The 24,039-nt window shown below is 46.2% G+C and overlaps 1 protein-coding gene across 1 annotated transcript; it reads left to right on the plus strand.

The window, feature by feature from the left end:
* The first annotated feature begins 2,048 nt into the window (after positions 1 to 2,048).
* On the plus strand, positions 2,049 to 23,368 carry PIK3CD (phosphatidylinositol-4,5-bisphosphate 3-kinase, catalytic subunit delta). The gene is made up of 23 exons (XM_009325194.1): positions 2,049 to 2,126; positions 2,482 to 2,645; positions 4,108 to 4,336; positions 4,739 to 4,968; positions 5,822 to 6,001; positions 6,661 to 6,810; positions 7,133 to 7,222; positions 8,475 to 8,696; positions 11,838 to 11,934; positions 12,339 to 12,469; positions 13,418 to 13,477; positions 13,680 to 13,847; positions 14,661 to 14,782; positions 14,936 to 15,079; positions 15,771 to 15,870; positions 16,721 to 16,899; positions 17,104 to 17,213; positions 17,844 to 17,922; positions 18,177 to 18,344; positions 19,165 to 19,288; positions 21,127 to 21,272; positions 21,519 to 21,651; positions 22,241 to 23,368. The coding sequence occupies exons 2-23, from the start codon at positions 2,505 to 2,507 to the stop codon at positions 22,376 to 22,378; spliced, it is 3,141 nt and encodes a 1,046-aa protein (XP_009323469.1). The 5' UTR covers positions 2,049 to 2,126; positions 2,482 to 2,504; the 3' UTR covers positions 22,379 to 23,368.
* The last annotated feature ends 671 nt before the right edge of the window (positions 23,369 to 24,039 follow it).

Consider the following 24,039-nt stretch of genomic DNA (forward strand, 5'->3'; position numbering starts at 1 on the left):
TGGAATTTTTAACAATAATCTGTCTATCCACCAGGATGAAAGTCTGAGATGAAGCTGGGGCTTTTAAAATTTGACAGCTGCAATGGGGAATCCTTTTTTTAAAGACTGCTGCAGTGAAAGACGAAGAGTATATATCAAACAACCCCAGTAGCAAACCCTGACAAAAAGGAGTGGTGCTGCATTTGGCTATTCACAAATGGCAAAATGACCCAGAGAAAAGGGAATTGTAATTACTTCTACTCGTGAAGTCAAGATAGTGCAAACAAGGTTACAGCCTGGAGAACTCTGTTCCAGTTTCCCAAGGCAAAAGGGAAGACGAAAGTGGCGTGATGCAGGAGTATTAATCTATGCAGAGCTTGCTTCATGTAAGAACTGTCATACTGGATCAGATCTAAGGTCCAACTAGTAGAGCATTCTGAATTTAGCAGTGGGAAGGGGAGAGGCTTGGTGAATGAAGTATTAGAGACAGTGCAAGTCCAGAGTTATTCTTCCTTTGGCATATCCACTCCAGGTTCTGCTGGAAAAATCCCTCTACATCAGGCGATAATCAGTGAGTTTGGAAAGACAAGGTATTCAGCAACTTGAACTTGACACTGTAGTTGCTAATAGCTTAGATAGGTACTTCATATCTGATGGGATGTGGCATCAGGTAGAAATCCTCAGCAGAAGGAAGCAGTTCAGCCATTGTTGTGTCTGCTGGTCAGCAGAGTCCTGGTAGTTTGCAGCTTTTGTTGCCATTGGGAAAGGCTGAGGTGGCAGATATTCTAGAAATTTGCTGCTATTATTGTTAATGAGCAAAGAGGAGGCAAGCTTGTTTTGTGTTATTCAAACTTGTAAACCTTGCCTCCTCCCCCTTTTACTTCCCTCCCTCTTAAGGCACATGGGTGGTTTTGTGGTCTCTGTATCCGGTCTTTGTGTGATACAGCATGTGCGCTGAGGAAGCGGGACAGATAAAACATAGCTCGTATTTCTGGGAATCCTTACCTCACTGCTGATGGGGAAGTGTTGTGCTCCCAGGCGCTGGCAGATAAGATGCTGGGCTTCTTGTCATACTGAAGCATAGGGCTGGCTCACAAGAAGCTGCCAGCAGGACTTCATGATTTGGGAGACCCAAATCTTCAGCAGCATGTTGCTCAGTTTCTTTCTAAGTTTGTACACTGTCTGACAGCTGTAAAGCCATGTTTTACGTGGTGAATGAGCAAATTTTGTACTGGTTTCATGAGCTGAGGGTAAGTGATATTGTTAGAATTGCTCAGGGCACATGCAGGGCTGAATTTAGAACCAGCAAAGAGTCAGGCTGGCAGGAGGCTGAAGCCTTGGTTTCCACAGCAGCTATGAGCCACGGCTATCGTGAGCACCCTCCAGGCTGTACTACTGGCATGTTTCTCTGCTGACCTGGTGGAAAAACCCTCTGGTAAGTGAGAGGGAATTTAGGTGAGCTGGTTTCTCTGCCGAGATGGTTGAAGGGAGTTAGAGCCACTTACCTGTCTCTTGCTAGGAGCTAACTAAGGAACTTGCTAACTAACTAACTAAGCTAACTTCCTAGCTTCCTCTAAGCTAGGAAGCTCCAAGCTCTTCCTGCACGTGGGGACACCACGCTCTGCTGCCTGTCATCTGTGGAGGAAACTGGAGTTTTATACTGCTGCAGTATTTTGCTTGTGGGCAAATGGATGGAGCGTGAGGGTTTCTCTGACCTTGTTATTACATGTCTTTAAGAAAGCAACCGTACAATGGGCTTCTGCTGAATGCCTTTTGTTTTAGCTGTTCATGCGTGCGCTTATCCTGTGTTTGAAAACAACAGTTTGTACCTGATAGCATTCAGATTCTTTTTCTCTTATTTGCATTCTTTGGATGTACTGAGAATAAACTGTAGAGCCCTGCCAAGTGAAAGGATGCAGATGGAATTAACAAACCTGTTTTGATTGCCTCAGCCTTAGATTTCATTTTTTCTGTACTTGTAGAGGGGGGATATACAGTGGAGCATTATTTATTTGTGTGTATAAAAATGCACGCGTACTCAAAACCACCAACACCTCTTTCTCCCTCTTGCAGACTGGACCTGAGCTCTGGAAAAACAAAGTGGAGCTTGGAGCATGTGGCCTGAGGATTGCCTTACAAAGCCAGGGGTAGGGACTCGTTGTTTCTGTTGGCTGCTGGGTCGTAAATGAGCGATCGGGACAAGTGCCTTCGTTCTCAAGTGAAGATAATTCTTTAATTTCTTTGTTAAATACAGATGTAGATGTTAATCCCAGTCTAGAATTGCATTGAAATAGAAGCAAATTCTGTAGCAAGGACTCCTCTGTGGCTTAAAGGCACCGGACTGGAAATTTGACGAAGGTGCATATTTTCCTGAGCTATGAGGATATGCTAACCTTCCTTTCTTTGGGTCCCTTTGCACATTAACTTCCTACAGAGCCCGGCACAGATCTCAGGAGATATTATGTAGTCAACAGCAACAGACTTTTTTCCCTTTTCTTGCAGGTGGTAGCTAAGAAGTGAGCAGGATGCCCCCAGGCATTTACTGCCCTATGGAATTCTGGTCCAAGGGGGAAAACCAAAACATCCAGGTGGACTTTCTGCTGCCCACAGGCATATACTTAAACCTCTCTGTGTCCTGCAATGCCAGCTTGGGCACCATCAAGCAGGTAACAGTCTTGATCCACAGTCTTATCTGCAATTCCTGGGACAAGGAGTCTGTTCTTGGGGAGCACCTGGGGAAATGTGGTGGGTCTTAACTCAGTGCAAGTTGGGTTTCTTCTGCACTGCTCTGAGGCAGTTCCTTGTGACTCACTATGAGAGCCCCTCCTTTGTGACAGCCTCTGCAACCCCCTAAACCCACGTCTAGCCGCTGAGACTGCCAGCAACAGGGTGCTGGTGGTGGTGCCAGTGGTGTCAGGCTCGATTCTCTGGGTACTTGTCCAACCTTGGGATGAGAATTAGAGTAACTATGGAGGGAGGGCAGACTTCAGCTGGCCACGCAGGGCTCATGGACTGTGTGTTCAATTACCGCTCACCTGACCCAACCGGTCCCCGCACTGGATTTTTCATTATGAAAGCTCTTGTGTGTGCATATGCAAGTACGAGAAGTCACCCCAAATAGTCAAGTAGACATGCTGGACTCACTCAAAGTATTCAGGATGCCAGCCCAGCCTTCTCTTGCCTCACAGAAACTGAATACTGAAAATTGGGAATGGGAACGATAGAAAGGATTTTTCTTCGTGCTTCATTTGAAGAATAAAATGCTGTAGTGAAACAACGTGTAAACGAAACGTAGCTGCTTCCTTGTTTCCCTGGGCAGGAAGCAGGGGTAGGGGAGAGTGAAGGAAAAGAGTGGAAAAGGTTTTCTCTGCAGCAGCAACCTGGCCTAGGTGAGTCACAAGGGACAGAAGCACAAGTTTTCTCACACTGCAATTTTCAGGTAAAAAAAAAAAAACAAACCCAACCAAAAAAACCTGTAAGTAGAGCTGATTGGTTCCAGCTGTAAGGTTACAAGTCAGGCATGCTGGGTCAGACCAGAGGCCCATCTACTGTGGAGTTTTGTCTCCTATGGCAGGCGCTTAGGATGAGAGTGAAGAAATGGAATACGAACAGTCATGTGGAAGTGTCGTCCACTGGGAGCAAAAGATCTCTGCGAACTGGACAGTGTTGAGAAGACTTCAGAAAAGTTCTTGGCTCTTGTCACAGATTTCATGTTACTGGGGACAAGTTATTTATCCCAATTTTGCTTCCAGTGGGAGTGATACCTCTATTTCACAAGGCTAGCAGTCAGCAGGTACTTACTGTGAGGTGTTCAGGTGGGGGTTATTTAAATACTCAGGTTGAGGGATTTACTTTGCCTGAAACAAATGGCAAGCATGAAAAAAGGAAGTCAGTTAAAGGCACTTGCAAATAAGTCTACCCAGCAGTTCAGCATGAGTTGAAGCCACCAGACTTGGCTGAAAAGCAGCCTGTGATTGCAGGTGCAGGAACGCTGTGAGAAGGTTTGGCTGTGCATTCCCTTTGCTAAATGGTGTATCTTGGGAGAGTGAGGTTGTGGGGTGACAGTAAGAGGAAGACGAGGTTCTGGCAGTGCAGGGGTGGTTTCACCCTGCTGTTGGTCTGGCCCAGGTGGTGTGGAAGCACGCTCAGTATGAGCCGCTGTACCATATGCTCAGCGATCCCGAGGCCTATGTCTTCACGTGCATCAACCAGACAGCAGAACAGCAAGAGTTGGAGGACGAGCAACGGCGGCTTTGTGACATCCAGCCCTTCCTACCGGTACTGCGGCTCGTGGCTCGAGAAGGCGACAGAGTCAAGAAGGTTATTAACTCCCAGATCAGCCTGCTCATTGGGAAAGGTCAGTTCCCCCATCATTGGTCTCGCCAGGAGTGTGGCAGGGGTGTCGGCTGTAGGTGAAACATGCTTCTGTCCCAGCCAGCCTTGCTACGTATGGAATAGTAGTATGCAGGAGATGAAATTAGCAAGTTTGGTCTCTGGTGGATCTGGCAAGGGAACAGTGTGTGTGCAGACCCAAGAAGGGTGATCTTTCCTGCTGGCAGAGGGCTATAGTAATGGAGTCGGTGCAATTGTACGTAGTAAATAAGCAATTATTAGTAGCTTGGCTGACTCTTCTCCTTTTGGCCAAATATTAAGCATGTGTTTAGGAAGACGGTTTCACAGACACTTGACTTATCAAAGGCTGACTTCCCCCATTGGGTGCAGATGCTTATTTTGTCTTTCTCTCTTACTCTCCACTTAGGTTTGCATGAGTTTGACTCTGTGCAGGATCCAGAGGTGAATGATTTCCGCACCAAAATGTGCCAGTTCTGTGAGGAGAGAGCAGCAAAGCGGCAGCAGCTCAGCTGGGCAGCTTGGATGGAGTACAACTTTCCCTTGCAGCTGGAGCCCATGGCCAAAGGCCTTGGGACTGGCCCTCTACATACCCCCACCAAGAACATTTTTGTCAACGTCAAGTTTCAGTCTGGCGGGGTAAAGCACAAACTTTTCTGTGACAATGTTTAACTGGTTTGTGCTTTCCCTTTGGGAACCTTTGGGCGTTTGGAGACAGAATAATGCGTGCGTGGACAGTGTTCCCATGTGTTTGGTGTTCATCTTCATTCTCCAGATTCCTTTGCCTGTGGAGATGGTTGGGAGGGAGACTCTGAGCCTCCAACCAAGGGAGCTGTTCCCCTTCCTGAACATGCGTTAGGTGTACTGGTTAGCTGGTAGCTGAGGTTGCTGCATGCACATGTGGTGGAAAGCTTTTTGGTTTGGGATAGGAGAGGAACACAGAACCCAATATATGCCTTTCCTTTTGAAGCCCAAGAGTCTGCTCAGCTCATGCTCAGCATACACTGCTTGCAGGCGTCGGTCTGTGTTGCCCATGGACCCCTGTTCTTGCCTGCTACCCTTGCTTAATATTATTTTTGCATGTTGTGCCTGGGCATGAAGCAGGAGCCACCCCCATGGGAGAAGGGCCTTCCAGAATAGTGTGTTTGAGCACAGTGACCCTAGCCACCCTCTGCCTTGCTGGTGCAATGACAGTGGGAAGATTTTTAACAACTAGCAACCACACGAACTGGTGATTCTGCTTAAACTGGACTTGAAGTTCCCGATTTCCAGCCTTGCGCTTGTGCTGCTGAAACATGCTCCTGCCCAGTTTGGCAAACATCCCTACTTATTTGCTAATGTGTGTGTGTGGGTAATTCTGCCTTCCTATACTTCTCTTTATTGTCAGCAACAGGAATGTTGTTACCTATCCGCTGAGCTACTGCTGCTCCTTGTGCTGATTTCAGCCCTTTGCTGGTATTTGACAGTGTATGCTGTGTTGTTGGGATTGCAGGAGAGCTTCACTTTCCAGATCTCCCCAAAGGAGTTCCCCATCACATTGATGAGCTATGCTATCAAGAAGCAGGCTACTGTCTTCCGCCATGAGACAGTGGAGAACCCAGAGGACTACACCCTGCAGGTGAATGGGAAATGTGAATACCTCTATGGGAACTACCCCCTGTACCAGTTCCAGGTGAGCCTTTTGTCTTGCTTTATCAATGAGTCTGTTCCCATATGGCGTCCTCTTGCTGGGAGGGTGGATGGAGCCGTGTTATCCTCCATCAAGGAGGCAGCGCTGTTTACAGGAATGCAACACATCAGTGGCAGGACCTGGATGCTACTTAGGGCAAGGGGTACTTCTAGCAACCTTACAGAGCAAACCTCCTTACGGTTTTGGAGGCTGGTGATGTGAGCCCATCCCTGGGTACCAAGTGCTGTGTAAATACATTTATAGATTATGGTTCTGGAAATGTCTGTTTGCTTGCATGGTGGGCTGGGGGTTCTCTTCCTGAAAGTTGGGCAGGTCTGTATCCTGTGTTCCCCTGGCAGGGCAAACTGCTGTTGGGAGTGCTGAATCCTTCTCAGTGTTTTCCCTTAATGCAGCCATTTGAGTCAGTTGATGAAATGCCAGCTATAAAAGGCACTTCATATTCTCAGTTCTGGCAACATGAGTCCAGTGAGTTGCAGGTTTATAAAGCAAGAGAAGATAAATTAAAACTGAATTTTGATTGTTGGCTGTGTCCTTTCCTTACTCCTTCCACCTGTTTCTGCTTCAGCCAGTTCTCATTTGCTTGACTGCTCTTGCCTGCCTGGCTCCGTTTCATCCATGCTGACTCTGTCCTCTCTTTGCAGTATATTCGCAGCTGCCTGCACCGAGGCCTAACGCCCCACCTCACCATGGTACACTCCTCCACTATCATTGCTATGAGAGATGAGCAAACCAACTGTATTGCCAGCCCCCCAAAGATGGCTGCCAAGCCTCCCCCGCTCCCTAAGAAAAAGGTAAAAGGGGATAGTGACCCAGCGGGGTCACCCTCAACTCATCCATTGATGGAGATGCCGATCTTGTCTGGGAACAGCAGCTGGTTCTCCCTGCCTCTCTCAGGACAGGTTCCTAGCCAGGGTCTAAGAGCTGGGAATTTCCAGGCAGCCTTCCAGCTCCCTCCACAACTTCCCTGGTTGTCACAGATTTCACGCTGCCCACCTGCGATGCAATGCTCTCTTCTGTTGGAGCAAAAAGCATGTGATGAGGGATGAGGTCTGGCGCTGGCTTGAGAAGTCTTTGTTGCGTCTAGTTCTGATCGGAACCCTTTTCTCTTTCTAGCCAAACTATGGTTCTCTCTGGTCCTTAGAGCAGTCTTTCTACATTGAGCTGGTGCAAGGCAGCAAGGTCAATGCAGATGAGAGAATGAAGGTAGGTACTGACTCACTTTGGGGTTTTGGTTTTGTGTTTTGGCTTTCCCAGTAGCATCTGTCTTGTTTGTGTGGTGAGGAAAGCAGGGGCCGACAGCTTGATCTCACGTGATCCTCCATTATGCTTCATTCAGCCTTTGGGCAGTTTCTAAACTGCAGCATAACAGGAAGGGGAAGGGAACTTGCTAGCCAGCAGCCCAGCCACGGAGCAATGCATTCTTAGAAACACCCCCTGCAAAAGTTTCTGAGTAGCAAACAGAGCTGCTGCCCTGTGGTGATGTAGCTTGACAGCGGCGTGGAAGGGCAGGGAAGTCTGCAAAAAGCAGAGGAGGGGAAATTCAGCTCTGAGAAGAGAGAATGATGGGAGAGGTGGTTTAAGACAGAAAGCATGATGCAGCAAAGCCCTGGGATTTGCAGGGTGTTTGCCATGAAAGGGCAGCAGCCGAATGAGGAGAAGGGGAACGGCTGCCCTTCGGGAAAGGAAGAAAACAGGGCAAGAATATATCACATATACAGGTGTTCTGCAGGGCAAGGCTTTATAAAGAAACAGGCAATGAGATAGTTATTTCTTCTGCCCAGTGCCCCGTCACTTGCAGGGAGCTTCTCCTGGGGAGGACTCCTGTGATTCAGACTAGCCAGCAATACTGTAACGAGAGGTCAAGTTGGGGATGAGCTGGGCTTATCAGCTGTAAAGCGATCTGGCAGACTGCAAGAGCGGTGCAGATTTGCAGGTAAATGTGCACCCGGAGACAGCTCGCCATTGGCACTGCACTGCAGGCCTATTTTGGGGCTCAGCTGTTTGCACGTGCCCTTCTCCTGTGATGTGGATTTGCCTCCCCTTTGGGATAAGCACTTGCCCAGCTCTTGGTGTCTGCCCTGCTTTTTCAGCGTGACAGGTTCCTGAGCTTTTGCAGCATCTTGGTGGGCAAGGTTTGGTGAATATTTATATTGCCTGGCTTTACAGGATGAAACCTGTAATGCTCTTACCAATGGATTACCCAAGCATTTTGCGGTGATTAAGCAGCTCTTGCAAGCCCGCATGAAGTAAAAAGATAACAATGCCCTTACTGAAATTGAATAAAGAGGAAGATTAAGGAACTTAATGTCTCAGTGAATCGGGAAAGAGACAGGAGTAGGGCATCCTGTTCAGGGGAGTGGATGCCCTGTCCCATTCCTCTTCTAATCATGTGTCTTCAGCAAACAGCTCAAGTCCCTGTGGATTCATGGTATTCTCTTATTTCTCCTTCCCTCAGCTGGTGGTGCAGGCAGGTCTCTTTCATGGCAATGAGATGCTGTGCAAGACAGTGTCAAGCTCCGAAGTGAATGTGTGCTCAGAGCCAGTGTGGAAGCAGAGGCTGGATTTTGATATTAACATCTGTGATCTTCCCCGTATGGCACGGCTTTGCTTTGCCCTCTATGCTGTCATCGAGAAGGCGAAGAAGGCACGTTCCACCAAGAAGAAGTCCAAGAAAGCGGTAAGTAAAGCCAGTGTGGGACTGAGCCAGGCTTGCCGGTGCTGGCGGGCACAGGACACCATTCTGAACCAAATGCCCTTTGCTTTCAGAAGAAGACTTTATTAATAAAAAGAGCTTACAGAATGATGGCCAGTAACTTCTTCAACAGGAGCAGGAAACTGAGGCGTGGCTGCCTGTAGGAAAGGTTTTTAAAATGTAATTTCTTGTCCAGAAAGACCATTGAGAAACATACCCAGCATCTGAATGCACATAAGGAGGAATCATTTGTGTTAGTGTCACTGTTTTGCTGTTCCGCAACTTCCTTGTTTTGTAGTTGAGGTTAAACCATCTTCTATGTTGCATCTTCTTTCTAGTAAGGTCTTTCATGCAAATCCCCCCTGGAGCAAATTAACAGCTAAGAAAGGGGAAGAAAAATGAGGAATGTAAACACTGGTTACAGCAAAGCTTTAGGTGAGGTAAATGAAAGTGCAGAATCTTCAAGGTTACTGTTCAGATGCTGCAAACTGAGGATGGAAAGTGTTAAATCACTTTGGAAGCTCTTGTTTTGAGCTCCTGAATCTCAGAAATGTAGTGATATTTCTCACTTTCCTCACCACTATTCCAAAACTTCTAGCCCATTAATAATTCAGTAACTAAAAGTAGATCTAAGTGCAGTCTGTAATTGAATTGCTAGTTTCCCAGTGTTGTAACTTAAGCATGATGCCTCTAGCTCTTTGCATATGGTTTTCTTTATGAGCAGCAAATGCATTTGTTCCTCTGCAAATTATCGTTTCTGCAGCCATAAAAACACCGTTACCATGCTTTAAAGAGGGGATTAGTCATGCCATCTTTACTAGAGTGCAGAGAAATGAGGGACTGATAAATGTGATCACAGAAGATTTTAGTCTCAGTCCTGCTAGCTCCTTGTCACTGCTGGGAGGTTCACTGAGCTTTCTTGTGTTGACATCAATAGGGTTCTCAGGGTTACAGCCCATTAATGTCTGGGAAGCAACAGGCAACCCACGAGTCCTGCTTGTGTGGACCAACTTCTGGGTTGGAGACTTCAGACTGGAAACATTTTGAGGCCAGGACCAGGATCAACCTTTTTATTGTAGGCTTTTTACTTAAAAATAGCCAAACTCCAACTCCTGCTGGAGGTTTTTGTTGAACAGAATATCTGATTCATCCACAGGCTGCATTTTTGTGGTCACACTGGAACAATTTTCAGTTTTGAAGCAGTCAGAAGGAAATCTTGCTATTCTGATTGACAAAACAAAACCAGCCCGGTTAGCTGAGTTGCTAAGAGGATCTCGTTCATAGGTACTGGGGAAAGGTTGGATGCATTCTGGTGAGCTCTTAATATAAAATCACAGTATTTGCTGGATCTGAGCTCTGCAGAAATGGGTTTTCCCACACGGTTGGCTGCAGCTCTGAGTATGGTGCCCAGATCTGATTTAAAATAATTGGTAAGAGGAGGTTACAGTCAGAGTGCACCCTGGTTTTTGGTTTTGATTAATAATCTTTTTGCTTGCTTTGCTTACAGTACTCTGAGTTTAATTGCATGCATGTTGTTTGTCCATGTAGACTGTCCAGAGCAGATAGGTGGGACTAAATCATTTACTACCACAAAAACAGGCATGCTTGCAGACTGACTGGGATGAGTCAGAGGGTTAATGTCACCCAGAGGGTTGGCTTTCAGTGTTTCTGTAAGTCATGCAGGAGATATTTCTGTCCTTACAATGCTGAATCGTTGCTTTGCTGGACCTTATCCACCAAAAATCTTGCCTTGCGTTTTGGCAGGCTCTGCGCTGTGGTTTGATGTCATTTACTCTGTTAGAAAAGGTTATTGCTGGTGGTGGTGTTTTGTTTGGCTTTTTCCTATGATCTAGAAGGTGATGTCTCAAATGGGATTTTATTGAAGATACTTAGTCTAATCAAATCAACTCAAAGGTTTGTGAGAGGCCACTTGGAAGCGATTCATTTTGTCACATTAGGGGGAAATGCTGACTTTGCTACCTCCACCAAGTCCTTCGGTGTACGTGCAGGGTAAGCCCAATACATTCTCTAAATGTCTCAGTGGAACAAGAAGATGTCTCACTGTGGTTCCCTTCAAATATTACACTGTTTGTGGGTGCGTCTCACTGGAATTTTGCCTCGCAACCTCTTTGCAAGTCGGTTTCTTAAGCGTATGCTTAAGCCTTGGTGTTTTCTGAGCAGCTGAGTGAAATGCTGGTGTTGCTGAAACTGTTACATGAAGTAAACTGTTCCATTTGGGCAGCCCGACTGCAGGAAATCTTAGGTCACTTGTGGAATGTCTGTCTGCTCTGGTGGCGGGGAACTGGGTTAGAGCAGGGAGACGGGTTCTCCTTCTTGGCCATGTCCCAGTCACTTTACTTGCTGGAGTCTCCCACCTCCAAAATGAGCCTGGCTTTGTGTGACTGGGTTGGGCTTGTGGGTTTTATTTTGGGGGGTGTGAGGGGGGATTGGCAGCCTAAAGTTTGATTTCTAGAGATAGTGTTTATTATTGTACAAAGGAGCCAAGCCTTTTCTTCCCATTATCAGATCTATCTAGTATTCTTTGCCTTGTTTTCTGAAGTCACGTTAACTCTGTGTTCCCTGTTTCAAAATGAAGGTTCTTCTCCCTCCCTTCAAACTGTGAAATATATGAAGTATATATGTCATAGCTCCTTCAAATATCAAGTGTAGAGTTGCAAGGCCTTACCAGAAACTTAGAGATTCTTCAGCTATGCAAAATACTGGGTGATGAAGTTTTTAGACGTATTTGTGGGGAGTGTTTGGTGCCATTCAGCACTCAACAAAAGACCCCAGGTTTTGGCAAATACCTGAATTTGATGCCATCTTGTACTCTGATTTTAGGAGAACTTAAAAGGTAAGCAGACAGGCATGGCTACCTGGGGTGGTATATTCTTTACAGCAACTCTTTGGTGATGGGGTGCCTGTGTACTCTTGAATAGGAAGTTACCTGCCTGTAGCATTCTGTGTAGCAATTTGCAGACTTGGAAAAGATCAAGATTACCTAACTTCTTATTCCTGGCTATTGTGAGGGGTTTGCTTTGCATGGGGATATCTCACTTCTTCTCTTACCTTCATCCAGCTTTCGCAGTTAGAGCACCCAAATGAGCTTCTTTCTTTGCTTTGCAGGACTGCCCAATTGCCTGGGTGAATGTCATGCTCTTTGACTATAAGGACCAGCTGAAAACAGGGGAGTGCTGCTTGCACATGTGGTCCTCCTTTCCAGGTATGTCCGGAGACAGAGCTACTGTATTGTTCTGTGTCTTTGGGCTCCACCACGATGACAGGAGATGCCCTGCACTCTGCACTGCTGTCCACGAGGTTGTAAGGAGGGGCCATGATAGTTCAGACTAGCAGACCCAGTACGATTACTGCTCTATATTGTGATGGCAGCTAGAGCCCTGCCAAGACGAAGGCCCTGTTTTGCTTGGCATTGCACGTATGATGTAAGAGGTTGCTGCTGTCCTAAAGATGTCACATATGCTTTGCTTGTGAGAGGTCAGGAAAATGAAGTGAGCTGCTAGGGCCAGGCAATGTCCAGTGACAGAGCTGGAAGCAGTCTGTGCTCTGCTTTCTGGACCAAGGCTTCAGAAGATTAGGGTTCATGGGTTTATGTACTTTGCTTTTCAGATGAGAAAGGGGAACTTCTAAACCCCATGGGCACAGTACAGTGCAACCCCAACACAGAGAGTGCAGCAGCCTTGGTCATCTGCTTCCCCAGCGTTGCATCGCATCCTGTGTATTACCCGTCATTTGAGCAGGTAGGGGACACGGACGCTTTTTTGGGGAGGCACAGAAATTCCCTAGCTTTGCTGGTGCAGGAGCATACAGTGTCACTGTCCCTTGGGCAGCTGTCGACAGGGACCGGGTACAAGAAAACTTGATGAATAGATATTGTTAACTGAAAATTTGACTCTTTCTCCTAACTAATGCACCTTTGAGTGAATACTTTTCCAAGCTGTGATTTCCTGTGAATTACTGAGGTAAAGCTGCTCTCATAGATGAGCGTTTGTTTAAAAAATGGGTTTAACTGAGCCGCCTTTAAACTGCAGGCAGCATTAGGCTCTATAGGAAGGAAGAGGAGTAAAAGGGGAAATGAGTGAAAGTAGACAGCTCCCTCCCTTTCAGCGCAGAGTGATAACATGCCGTGTGGTCTGGGGATTTTCCATCTGTCACTGCAACTGGCCAAACACTTAAAGTGGAAGAAGAAATGTGCCTGTTACGGGAAAGACAGGAGATCTGCCCTGCCAGGGACATATCCACATGCTCCCCCGTGGTGCAAGCTCTGGCTCAGAAGCTTTAGCGGATTGTGGCAGTGTGCAAGGTGGCTTGGGCAGCGCTGTCTGCTTGGCAAACGCACGCCAGTTCTAAGAATCTGGAATGGCTCGTGTTGGCCTGGAGCTCGGTGACGCGGGGCCCCCGTTCACGAACTGTGTGGGTGTGCAGATGTGCCCTTTTGTGGGGAAGGACTCCTCCCTTCATTCTTGTTACTACCAGGGAAGGGGCTCTGTGGGCAGTTTAGGTTACACCTTTGAGCAGAGGGGTCCTGCTGAGCACATTACCCACGCTTGGGCTGTGAGAGGTGTGATTCCCTTCTCCAGAGGTGGCAAGTGACTGACCTCAATGCAGCATAAATGCCTGAAGTGATGGTGAGCTAGAAGTACAGAGGAAATGAGGAGCCTTTCTCAGACTCTCTATTTCTGTCCCAGCTGCTGGAGTTGGGGAGGAATGGAGAACAACCCCGCGCTGCACCAGAAGATCCTGAGGAGGTGAGTCTTCTGGCATCAGTTTTTCAGCTATGTGCAAGCCTGGTTTCATAGAGCAAGGTATATCTTTCCACCTTACCCCCAACCAGCTTTTTTCACCAAACTGGGTCATGCCCCAGTCCTACAGGGTCTCTCTGGGCTGAGCAAGTCCTCTGGGTTGAGACTGAGCCCTGTGTGTGCTCTTCCCTGTGATTCCCATGAGCAGAAGCTGCAACTGAAGGAGATACTGGAGCGGAGGAGCCACACTGAACTATATGAGCATGAGAAAGACCTGGTGTGGAAGATGAGATACGATATCCGTGACCAGTACCCGCAAGCTTTGGCAAAGCTGCTTATCATCACCAAATGGAACAAGCACGAAGACGTTGCCCAGGTGAGGATGCTGGGGTTGGCAGCCGAGGCTCTCTTTTCGATCCGTCTTTCAGTGTCTACATTCCTGTGTTGTGTTTGGGAGGCCAGCTTGGCAGGGGATGTTTTGCAGTGCCCCTGTGCAGGTAGGTTTGGCATCAGTGAGGCTGAGGAAGATTTTCTGTTCTCAACCAGTCACTGCGAACGTATGCCGAGTGGTATGAGTTGAGGTTTGGCTCTTCTGGGCTCCGTTTGGTTCTGTGCACTGTCCCAGCCTCATTACTGACCAACAAGGTCTTGCTTATTCCCTCTAGAAACAGGAGGCAAGAAAAAAAATCTGTTTAATTCACAGCAGAAATAGGATCTTGATGGGATATTCTTAACTGATAGTGAGAGACCAGCACAAGATACCTCGGGGTCAGTGAATGTCTTCCACTGAGAACGTCAGATATCAGCTAGGGATGGTCTCTGTGCTGCTCATCCCTCCTTACTTCAAGAGTTTTGACGACCTTCTAAAAGGTCCCTTTCTAGTCTACATTATTATGCTGCAGGGAAGTGCTTTTCCCAAAGAGCTTATTCCACTAATTGTGGTACAGCAAATGTAACCCTGCCGTGGACTTGGATGGCTCCTTCTGTCAGCCTTCCTTGAAAGTTTAGACTGATGGTTTTTGACCTGGTGTCTGCAAACTTGCTCTGAGGAATCTATAAATAGTGACTAAGATAGAGGGTACCCCCCACAAAGGAGCTGCTCTTCCATTGGTAGAATGTTAGATTTTTATCCATTGTTGTAAAAATCTTGTTCCTTTTTTTGCCTTTTTTTTTTTTTCTGCCCTTACAGATGATTTCCCTGCTTCAGACCTGGCCAGAATTGCCTGTCCTGAATGCCTTGGAGCTGCTGGATTTTAGCTTTCCTGACCGTTACGTTGGTTCCTTTGCTATCAACTCATTAAAGAAGCTGACGTAAGTGTTTACTAAAAGGGATATGCGGAGCCCCTTTCTAGTTATGTTTAGGGTTGCTGAGGGGGACTGTGAACAAGGCTGACAGTCTTGTCTTTACGGATTTTGCAAGTACACTTGTTGTAGTAAAGATAAAGTTTTCCTTTCTGTCCACAGAGATCATGAATTGTTCCAATACCTGCTACAGCTTGTCCAGGTGCTTAAGTATGAATCCTACTTAGACTGTGAATTAACCAAGTTCCTGCTGGACAGGGCGTTATCCAATCGCAAGATCGGCCACTTCCTCTTCTGGCATCTGAGGTAAAGAGCAAATGTTTTAGGCTTTTTCTCAGTAATCGAGTGAAACCGGCATTTACTGGTTTCCTTGTTCCTCTGCGAAGTGAGACGGCAAGCGTGTCTGTATGTATAGATGCCAGGGTATTTATTTGAAGGCTATTGGCTGTCCTTTAGCTCGTGTCTTTCATCAAAGCGTTGGTGGGATTTCCTTGCTGTGATTACCAAAAGCCAGGAACTGCTGCTTTTTACTTGGGAGACTGAATAGGTATTACTCCAGGAGGACACAAAATCTTTGTTTGTTATTTTTTTCTTTTGTTGCTGTGGTGGTGTTTGGATTAGGTTCTGTTTTCAGAATTTATATACGGACTCATGCCTGTGAGTTGAAATTTATTTGGACGTCCATGGCCACCTGCCAGTTCTGTGCCATAGGCTCTGAACTGTCCTTGCTCCTTAAGTAATGTTCTCAAAGGAGTGGTTAGCAATTTAGTCATCCAGGAAGATGTCTCATCACTTCAAGCAGTGGGTTTTCTACATCACCTTCTGGGGTGGGTTCATTTTTTTTTTTCCCTCCCCAGTACATAGGAAGAATCTAAACAGCAGCTAATATTCTGCACCCTCCTCTCCCCGCCCCGCCCCCCTTGTACTGGCATGAATGGGAGAATTAGTCACTCACTGCAGTGAGTCAGAATTGCTTTAACCTCCCTTCTTCCCCTAGGTCAGAAATGCATGTTCCTGCAGTTGCCTTGAGGTTTGGCCTGATCCTGGAAGCATACTGCAGAGGCAGCACCCACCATATGAAAGTTTTGATGAAACAGGTAAAAATTGCTTTTAGCCGTAAGGTTGACTTCCCTCTTGCTTGGAGCTGGTTCTCAGCTGTTAGCTTTTCCAACTTAATGTTATCAGTAATGCAAAAAAAAGCCTTTCAACTGCTGTATTGGTTTTGGCATATCCTATTAAGAGCCTGGAGTTCCCCATCACATGTGACTTTGCTCATCGCTTACTCACCCGCACATGTCCCAAACTACACTATGTGTCTAGAGTGGTTTGAAATGTTCAAAGACCACTGCTGTTGAGTTGAATGAGTTACCATTTAGTAGGAGCTGACCACAATTGGCTGTCTGATTCGGAGCAGTGCACTCTTTGTTTCAGTTGCTGTGTGGAGGCTAAAACTTCTCTATTATCTGTCAAGGATCACTGTACCTAATGCAGAAGCGAGGGACTCGTGTATACAGCAAGTCGTATCTAAGAAGTGCCCACAAACCAGTGCTGCTTCTGTTTTCAAGACTGACTGGCACTTTTGCATAACCAGAACTCCCCAAAAGCATTGAAGGGCAGGGGCTATAGGTCTCCTCCTCCCTTTTCTAGCCAGTGCACCTCACTTCTTCCTTCGGTGCTTGATAATGTGCACTATTCCTGGTATTTAGAACTGCAGTCATTACCTTGCAATGCATTTGTGCCCAGCAGAATATCCATAATTGATTATGGATCTCCCTTAAGCAGATACTACTGAATTTGTTTTGTTGCGATGTGTGAAATTGCCACATGTTGAAGAGAAGATAAGAGATACAACCAAGGTTCACATTTCACAGTAGATTTTAATAGTTCTTAAACTTTCTCCAGGAATTTCCTATTTGTTAACCCTGTTCCATCCCTCCCTTTTTTCAGGGAGAAGCACTCAATAAGATGAAAGCTCTGAATGACTTTGTTAAAGTGAGTTCTCAGAAGGCCACCAAGCCTCAAACCAAGGAGATGATGCATGTGTGCATGAAGCAGGAAACTTATCTTGAAGCACTTTCCCACCTCCAGTCCCCCCTGAACCCCAACATTATCCTCGCTGAAGTTTGGTAAGGAAGATAGCTGCGTTTCTTAATTGGTGACGCAGGCTTTGTTCGGCAGTGGAGCCAGGCTTCTGGTTACCCCAAGGTCCTCTTTTCTCAGGGAAGTCACAGTCAGTGTTGTTGGCGTTTGTGGATGCTGTTGAATTGGCAGCTTAGATGGCCACTTTCACAGCATGGAAGCTCTGATGGTAATATTTTTGTTTCCTCTAGTGTGGATCAATGCACCTTTATGGACTCCAAAATGAAACCTTTATGGATTGTGTTTAATAATGAAGAGAGAGGTGGAGGTGGAGTGGGTATTATTTTTAAAAATGGAGATGGTAAGTCTTTAAAAGATATGTTTTTATAGGCATAATAGTCTCAAATATTTATTGTGGTGAGTGGGCCTAAATATGGACCATTAAGGTGTTGTATAAATGAGGACCGTCAACGCGTTTAGTAAACTGGAGATATAGTAAACTCTGCTCTATATTTCACTTGCTGCCCTCTTTGTTAAGATTTTAGCACAGTAGTAGCTGGATACCCTTGCACAGTAAAAAGGAAACTGATGTGAGGTCTGAAAGGGCTACACCAGTCCAAGCTTCGTAGGGTTGGAGTGGCTGCTGCTCGCTATTGTGTCCAGGCAGATGTTTTCTCAAGTGCTACATTGACTGCTACGGGAAGAGCTTTGGCAAAGTGAGAGAGATCTCACCTGTAACAAATATACCTCCGTTAGTATAATCATGTCTGAGTTAAGGTATCTAGTATGGTGGCTTTACACTATTACTGCACTAGTAAACATTGCTCTGTGCTGATGTTCTTTACTAGCTAGACCTAGCAAGTGACAAACATGGCATAGGCCCCTCCAGCAGCCTGCTTCAGGGGCAGAACAAGGGCCGCTTGCAAGAGCACAAGAGGAGGGGAGAATGGGAGGTACTTAGGACCCTTTTTTCCTTTGTAATGCTGCACAGATCTTCGTCAGGACATGCTGACTCTGCAGATGATCCAGTTGATGGACATCCTGTGGAAGCAGGAGGGCCTGGACCTGAGGTGAGTAATGTGCACGCAGTTGTCCTACTGCAATGATAAATCACGTGTGGTGAGGCCATTTTGTCTGCAAGCTTATTTTGTCCCCGACGGGTCTGTCTAGTATTCTATGAGCAGCTAGTCAGGTTTTGTGGTACCGAGGAGTAGAAATAGAGAGTAGGTATGGAGTAGATATGGCAGACAAGGGAAAGCTTAAAAGTCAACACAACCCAGTTCTGGGCAAGATTTCAGTGGAAGGGTTTCTTTCATCTCTGCAGGATGACCCCTTATGGCTGCCTCTCCACAGGAGACAAGACTGGACTGATAGAAGTAGTCATGCATTCAGACACCATCGCCAACATCCAGCTGAACAAGAGCAACATGGTGGCCACTGCAGCCTTCAACAAGGACGCACTGCTGAACTGGCTGAAATCCAAGAACCCAGGGTAAGTGGGCTTACCTTTTGCTCAGTGCTGCTTTACTGCTTCCTTCCATCTGGAGGCATTTCTTCTGCTTTACTCCATTTTTTTCCTTCAGTTATGCGTATTTCTAAGCTGTCCCACAAATATCTATGGCTGCTTCACTGCCTGGCACACTGGAAGGCATTTTGTGGATCTGTATGGGTCTTGAGCAGAAATGGACGCATCTGGGTTACTGTTTGCAAGCTTTTTTGATCTCTGATAGCTTAAGGTAGCACTGCCCGCAGGCTGGACCCAAACCTTGATCTTCCCGTTGGTCCTGTTACTTTCTCCAGAGATAGACAGCGTGGTGGCAGCTGGAAAAGGGGCAGAAGGAGTAATGCCAAAACTGGGAGGTGAAAAAAGAAAGCAGCACAAAAGCTGTGTAGCTTGGGGTTTTACTAGATACAGACACAGACAGCAGCAATGTATCAGTGCTACTCTGATGTAGCAGGGCACCAAATTACAGGGTACCAACAGGAGTCATTCTAGGAGCCCACTTCGTCTTTTGGATCTGTGGAGATCTAGAAATGAGTTCATTTAGTTGAGACTAAACCATTTTCATTGAATTGTGGGCACCATCTTATCCGGACCTCTCCAATTACAGACAGTTGTTATTACAGCTAGTTTTTGTAAAACACGGATGGGAGTACTGCCTCTGGAGAGCACTAAAGAAATTCAAACCTGTGATTCCCTTACCTTCTCCTGCAGGTTTGCGTGGGGGAAGCCATAAAAACAACTTTCCCGGTGGTGAAGTACAGGTGTTCAAAGTAAAATTTTCTTTCAATGTTTTTCTTACCCTCTTTAGTGACGCATTAGAACAAGCTATAGAGGAGTTCACTCTTTCTTGTGCTGGGTACTGCGTGGCAACATACGTGCTGGGGATAGGTGACCGGCACAGTGATAACATCATGATCCGGGAAACTGGACAGGTATGGGGATTCACTGCTGCTGTTGAAGTACTGGAAGAGGGGCATGAAAGCTACTTAGCAATGGACAGATACATCCCAGTGCAATCTTACTGCTAAGGAATGTACCTCACCTTCCAGCTGAGAGGCAGACTGGACAAATATTCTCAATAGCTTCTATCGTTAAGAGGGTAAATACAGTTTTATAATTTGAAATACAATTCTGTAAGCATCACTGCCATCAGCTGCCGCTGTTAATACCCCCTTTGAAATTACAGTGGAGCAATTCATACCTCTCAGACCTAAAATTGTCTGCAGATGCAAACTCAAGCACTGTACTTATCAGTCTGAAGACTTACTTGGCTTCAGCAGAGTCACAAATTGCTTGTAGTTGCTAGGTTAAGATCCTCAGTTTCTTACCCAAGCTGATATATTTGTAGTCTTCCTCCTGGAAAAAAATGTTTGCTGTGTTGGTTCCCCCCTCCTCCCTAAATGAATGCAAGTGATCAGCATAGTTTTAATTTCACATTGATACCTGTACTGATTCCTTTACTCCTCTATTCCACAAGAATAGCTACCAGAGTTTGTATCTTATCTTCTCATACGCTGTTTGGAAGACAAAGGGCAAAACTAGGAAAAAGAAAATCCCTTTGCTAACGGGACATGTACTGAACTACATCAGTAATATTTTGGTAAAGGGGGAAGCCTAAGCTATCTTTCTTATTTAATTGTGAATTCTACAGAGCCTAAAACAACTCTGTGCTAGAGGGTGCAAGGTAAGTCTTCCTGCAGGTCCAGTGAAGTCAGCTAGTTAATATTTGAAAGTAAGAAATTGGCTGCTGATGTTTTGAGACTCGTAGCTCTTGGGTACGCGCAGCTGCCTGCCTGCACTGTTTCTGTGTAGCATCCCCCTCCTCTACATCTTATTTCCCTAAATCAAGCAGTCGTGGTCAAAGACACCTAGTAGTGCCTTTGTGTCCTGGTTTCGGCTGGGATAGAGTCAATTTTCTTCCTAGTAGCTGGTACGGTGTCAGAAACCAGGACACTTTGCTCTGGGGTCACAGCAGGGACAGAGACACGGTGTCATTTGTTAAGGAGACACTGCCCTCCCTCCCTGGGCTGTGACTTGCAGCAGCCCTTACCTAGGACTGCCTCTTCTCCCCATTTAAAAAAAAAAAAAAAAAAAAAATGCTGGGCAGGGAGCTTACAAAACTGTTTCTGCAGAGCAGAGGCCACTCAGTTACTTGTCCACTTGAGGGAGCTGATGCCCTGCAGTATACAGCCTTGGGTTTTGCACATCTAGTGTTTACAGCGGCTCTGCAAAATTGCCATAGCGTGCAAGGTTCTGCACGTGATCCTCCTTCCCTCCTTCCCATCGCTGCACTAGTGGTGCAACGACTTTGCTGTGCTTGGTATTTAAAAAAAAAAAAAAGGGGGGGGGGGGAAGACTTAACTGAGCAAGTAATATTTTATAGCAACTTGAAAACAGGACAGGGCATCTAAGCACGCACTGTCTGGGACTGCAGACTGCCCTGGTAGGGTGCCCATTTTAGTTCTCTTTCCGCTTCTACTAGTGACACACTAAGGCTTTACAAAAACCAGAAATTTCTTCAGATATACCAAGTATTGAAGAGGTAAGTACCTTTTCTGTCCTATCCAACGTCTAGTTACGCTAGGAAATATCTTGGCAAGTAAATATTGCCTCTTTTCCCAAAGGAGTACCATGGGAGAGGTCATTTTTCTCCCTCCCAAATTCCTATGGTCAGTATCTTTTGAATACAGTAACTGTGAAGAGAACTCGACACTGATCAGCTAAAATAGATACTATTCTGAAAACAGTTTTTTTTCTTCCTTATTTTCAGCTGTTCCATATTGATTTTGGTCACTTTTTGGGGAACTTCAAGACTAAATTTGGTATTAATAGAGAACGAGTTCCTTTCATCTTAACCTACGACTTTGTGCATGTCATCCAGCAAGGAAAAACTAACAACAATGAGAAGTTTGAAAGGTAAGTGTTAGCAGTTAAACTTAAGCTTTTTGAGCTCTGAATTTTCAGAATGTATTTCCACCAAAGATATGAAAAGATTCTTCCACATGAAAGAAAACAAATCATTATCTACCTGTTAGAGAAGGTGAAAGAGCATGGTAGTCATCAATGCAGACAGCGGGGTTCAGACTAATATGTAGCCTTGCTTTATAAAATGGGTATAGCTTGCAGTCTTCATTCCTTTGCCTCATCTTCCTTTCTGAACAGATTCAGGGGTTACTGTGAAAAAGCCTATATGATCCTGAGGCGCCATGGTCTTCTCTTCCTGCACTTGTTTGCACTGATGAAAGCTGCTGGCCTGCCAGAACTCAGCTGCTCTAAAGACATTCAGTATCTAAAGGTAAGAAAAGCGGAGCCCAGATACGCTTAAAACCAAATACCTGATCTTGTAGCTCAGTGAGGAGGAGTTCAGTGTGGAAGGGCATATTATTTGAAGCAAATGATCTCCAAAAATCATGAGTGGACGTCCAACTTCCATGTGCAGGACGTCAGAAATGCCAGATAACTGGTGCTCAGGAAATAACTTCACGTTCTTCAGCACAAAGGCAGTAGGTACCGTGTACAGCCACTTGCAGGGAAGGAGACGGAGCTCTTTGGTTGTGTATCATCTCCTGTTCCCAGCTCGCCTCTTCAGTTATAACAACCTAGCCCTGGCCAACTGAAAGACAGTAGCTTTGTACAAGGGCGCTAAAACCCCTACTGTTTCCCTACTCCCAACGCGTAAGAGTAGGATGCATGTATTTATCAGAATGAAAAAACCTCGTGCGACTACAGTAACTATTTAAAACAACTAACAGCTACTCGTTTCCTCCTTGGTGCTCCTTTCGATGGAGTAGTTTCTTAGTGAGTAAACATCTTAGTAGTTGAGCAGTTAATTCTTCAGTTGCACTTTCAGTGAGGCTACACGGATTTCTGCCTCTTACCTTCAGGATTCCCTAGCTCTGGGGAAAACAGACGAGGAGGCACTGAAGCACTTCAGACTGAAGTTTAATGAAGCCCTGCGAGAGAGCTGGAAAACCAAAGTGAACTGGCTGGCACACAACGTATCCAAAGATAACAGACAGTAGAGCAACATCAGCCTGCACACTTGCTCCAAGAGAATGTAATACCCGCACTGAGTCCGGCAGTTGTAGACAGGTTTTTAAAGACTGATGAATGTTGCCGTGTTGAAGACCCTGCACCCGCGTTCCGAGGTCAGACATTTCTGCATGACTGACAAATTGTTGGACTGTCATCAGCCGCATAATCATGTCTGCTGTAGATCTTTGGGGGACAAGGGAGAGACGTGAGGCAATAAAATTACTGCATACAGTGAAAGGTAGGTAGATGTACTGTATCCTTAAGAACTTGTGAAGCTTCAAATACATCTTCTGATGGAAGCGTTCAGGCAGTTGTAACATCCTTCCAGCGTGTTAATGTGTCTATTTCTATTTTCTTGAAAATCTAGCTGAACACTGAGAACCTACTATCCCTGTAGCTCTTATACTATAGCCCATCTTCTAGGTCCCCACCATTACAGCTCAGAGATGGTAACTTCACCACGTGATTGCTCCTCCTACCCTGTTTCAGTGTACACCAAGGTAGGTCAGCTTAAATCGCCACTGAAGCTGACGTGGACAAATTGTTTTACTCTGCATTGTGACAGGGTAAAAATATCCACGCTGTCATGTTACTTTCTCTCTGCTACAGACGCCAAAGTGTTCGGAAACTGAACTGGAACCCAGCTATTGCTGTCAAAAAAACTGGTGCCACAAGAACAGGCTTGGATTGGCCAATGGGTTAGGTATTTTTGTTTGCTTTCCTAAGTCAGACTTTAGTTGCGCCTCAAGCAATTCCAGGATTTCTGTGTCTATTCTGGTTTTAAGCCTGAAAACAGTAAGAACTTGCATTTTCAAAATTGGCATGTAACATTGGTTGCTACGCGTGCCTCCTGCTGGGGTACATTAGAGCTAGTTTGCCACCTGGTTTCCGTGTAATACGCGCATGCAGGGCGCTGGCCTACACCTCCGCAGTCCCTGGGATGCAGCACTGTCATTCCAGTGTCAGCTGGGACAGAAGGCACAGAACGGTGCCAGAGTTATTTGGCCAGTCTGCCTTCCTGTGTAAGGATAGAGGAGTGCCAGATGAGTGGCTTTAACACTGAAACACTTACGTGGAGTAAGTTGCATCTCAACTCTCATCTTCTTACAAATGTATTCCCTGTTCCTTTCCACACTCTTCCTCCTCTCAACCATGGTACACGACTCCTTGTCTGTTGTTAGAGCTGGTGTGCAAAGACTGTGGGTCTGTATGGGGGTTCAGCCAAAGAATAAGCTGCGGTCATCCATGCCGGTACCTGAATCGGGACAAACTGTCTACTCCAGCCTCCTCCTGTTCTCACCGCTGCCTCCGTCTCCTTCCCAAGCAGAATCTGTCCCATCTCCCACAAGGTGCTGTAATCAATCACGTACTTCTACTCATGTGTCATATTTTTGTCTCCAGCTAGTGTCCTCACCTGGTGAGCGGTTCTGAGCACTGGTGTTGCACAGGGACCGATGAACGGGAGCCACTGCTACCGCTCAGCGCCTCGCATGAGCATAGCGAGGTGCATCAAGCAGGCTGCAGCCGATGGGCTCATGCTGGAAGATAGGTGGAGTAGCGTGGTTAGTACCCGCTTCCTTTAGCAGTTCCCTGGGGTGATCCCTTTCATTTCCCCGTGTTCTCCACATCAGGTTCCTATGGAGGTGCT

Source organism: Pygoscelis adeliae, unplaced genomic scaffold (genome assembly GCF_000699105.1).
Source record: "Pygoscelis adeliae isolate BGI_AS28 unplaced genomic scaffold, ASM69910v1 Scaffold36, whole genome shotgun sequence".
Classification (NCBI taxonomy): Eukaryota; Metazoa; Chordata; class Aves; order Sphenisciformes; family Spheniscidae; genus Pygoscelis; species Pygoscelis adeliae.

What these genes read in the sequence shown, in the direction of transcription:
- PIK3CD (XM_009325194.1), top strand. Translation starts at nt 2,505, where the DNA reads ATGCCCCCAGGCATTTACTGCCCTATGGAATTCTGGTCCAAGGGGGAA. An exon ending in CAGCCTGCTCATTGGGAAAG is followed by an intron (nt 4,337 to 4,738) that starts GTCAGTTCCCCC and finishes CTCTCCACTTAG; the next exon opens with GTTTGCATGAGTTTGACTCT. An exon ending in ATGCAGATGAGAGAATGAAG is followed by an intron (nt 7,223 to 8,474) that starts GTAGGTACTGAC and finishes TCCTTCCCTCAG; the next exon opens with CTGGTGGTGCAGGCAGGTCT.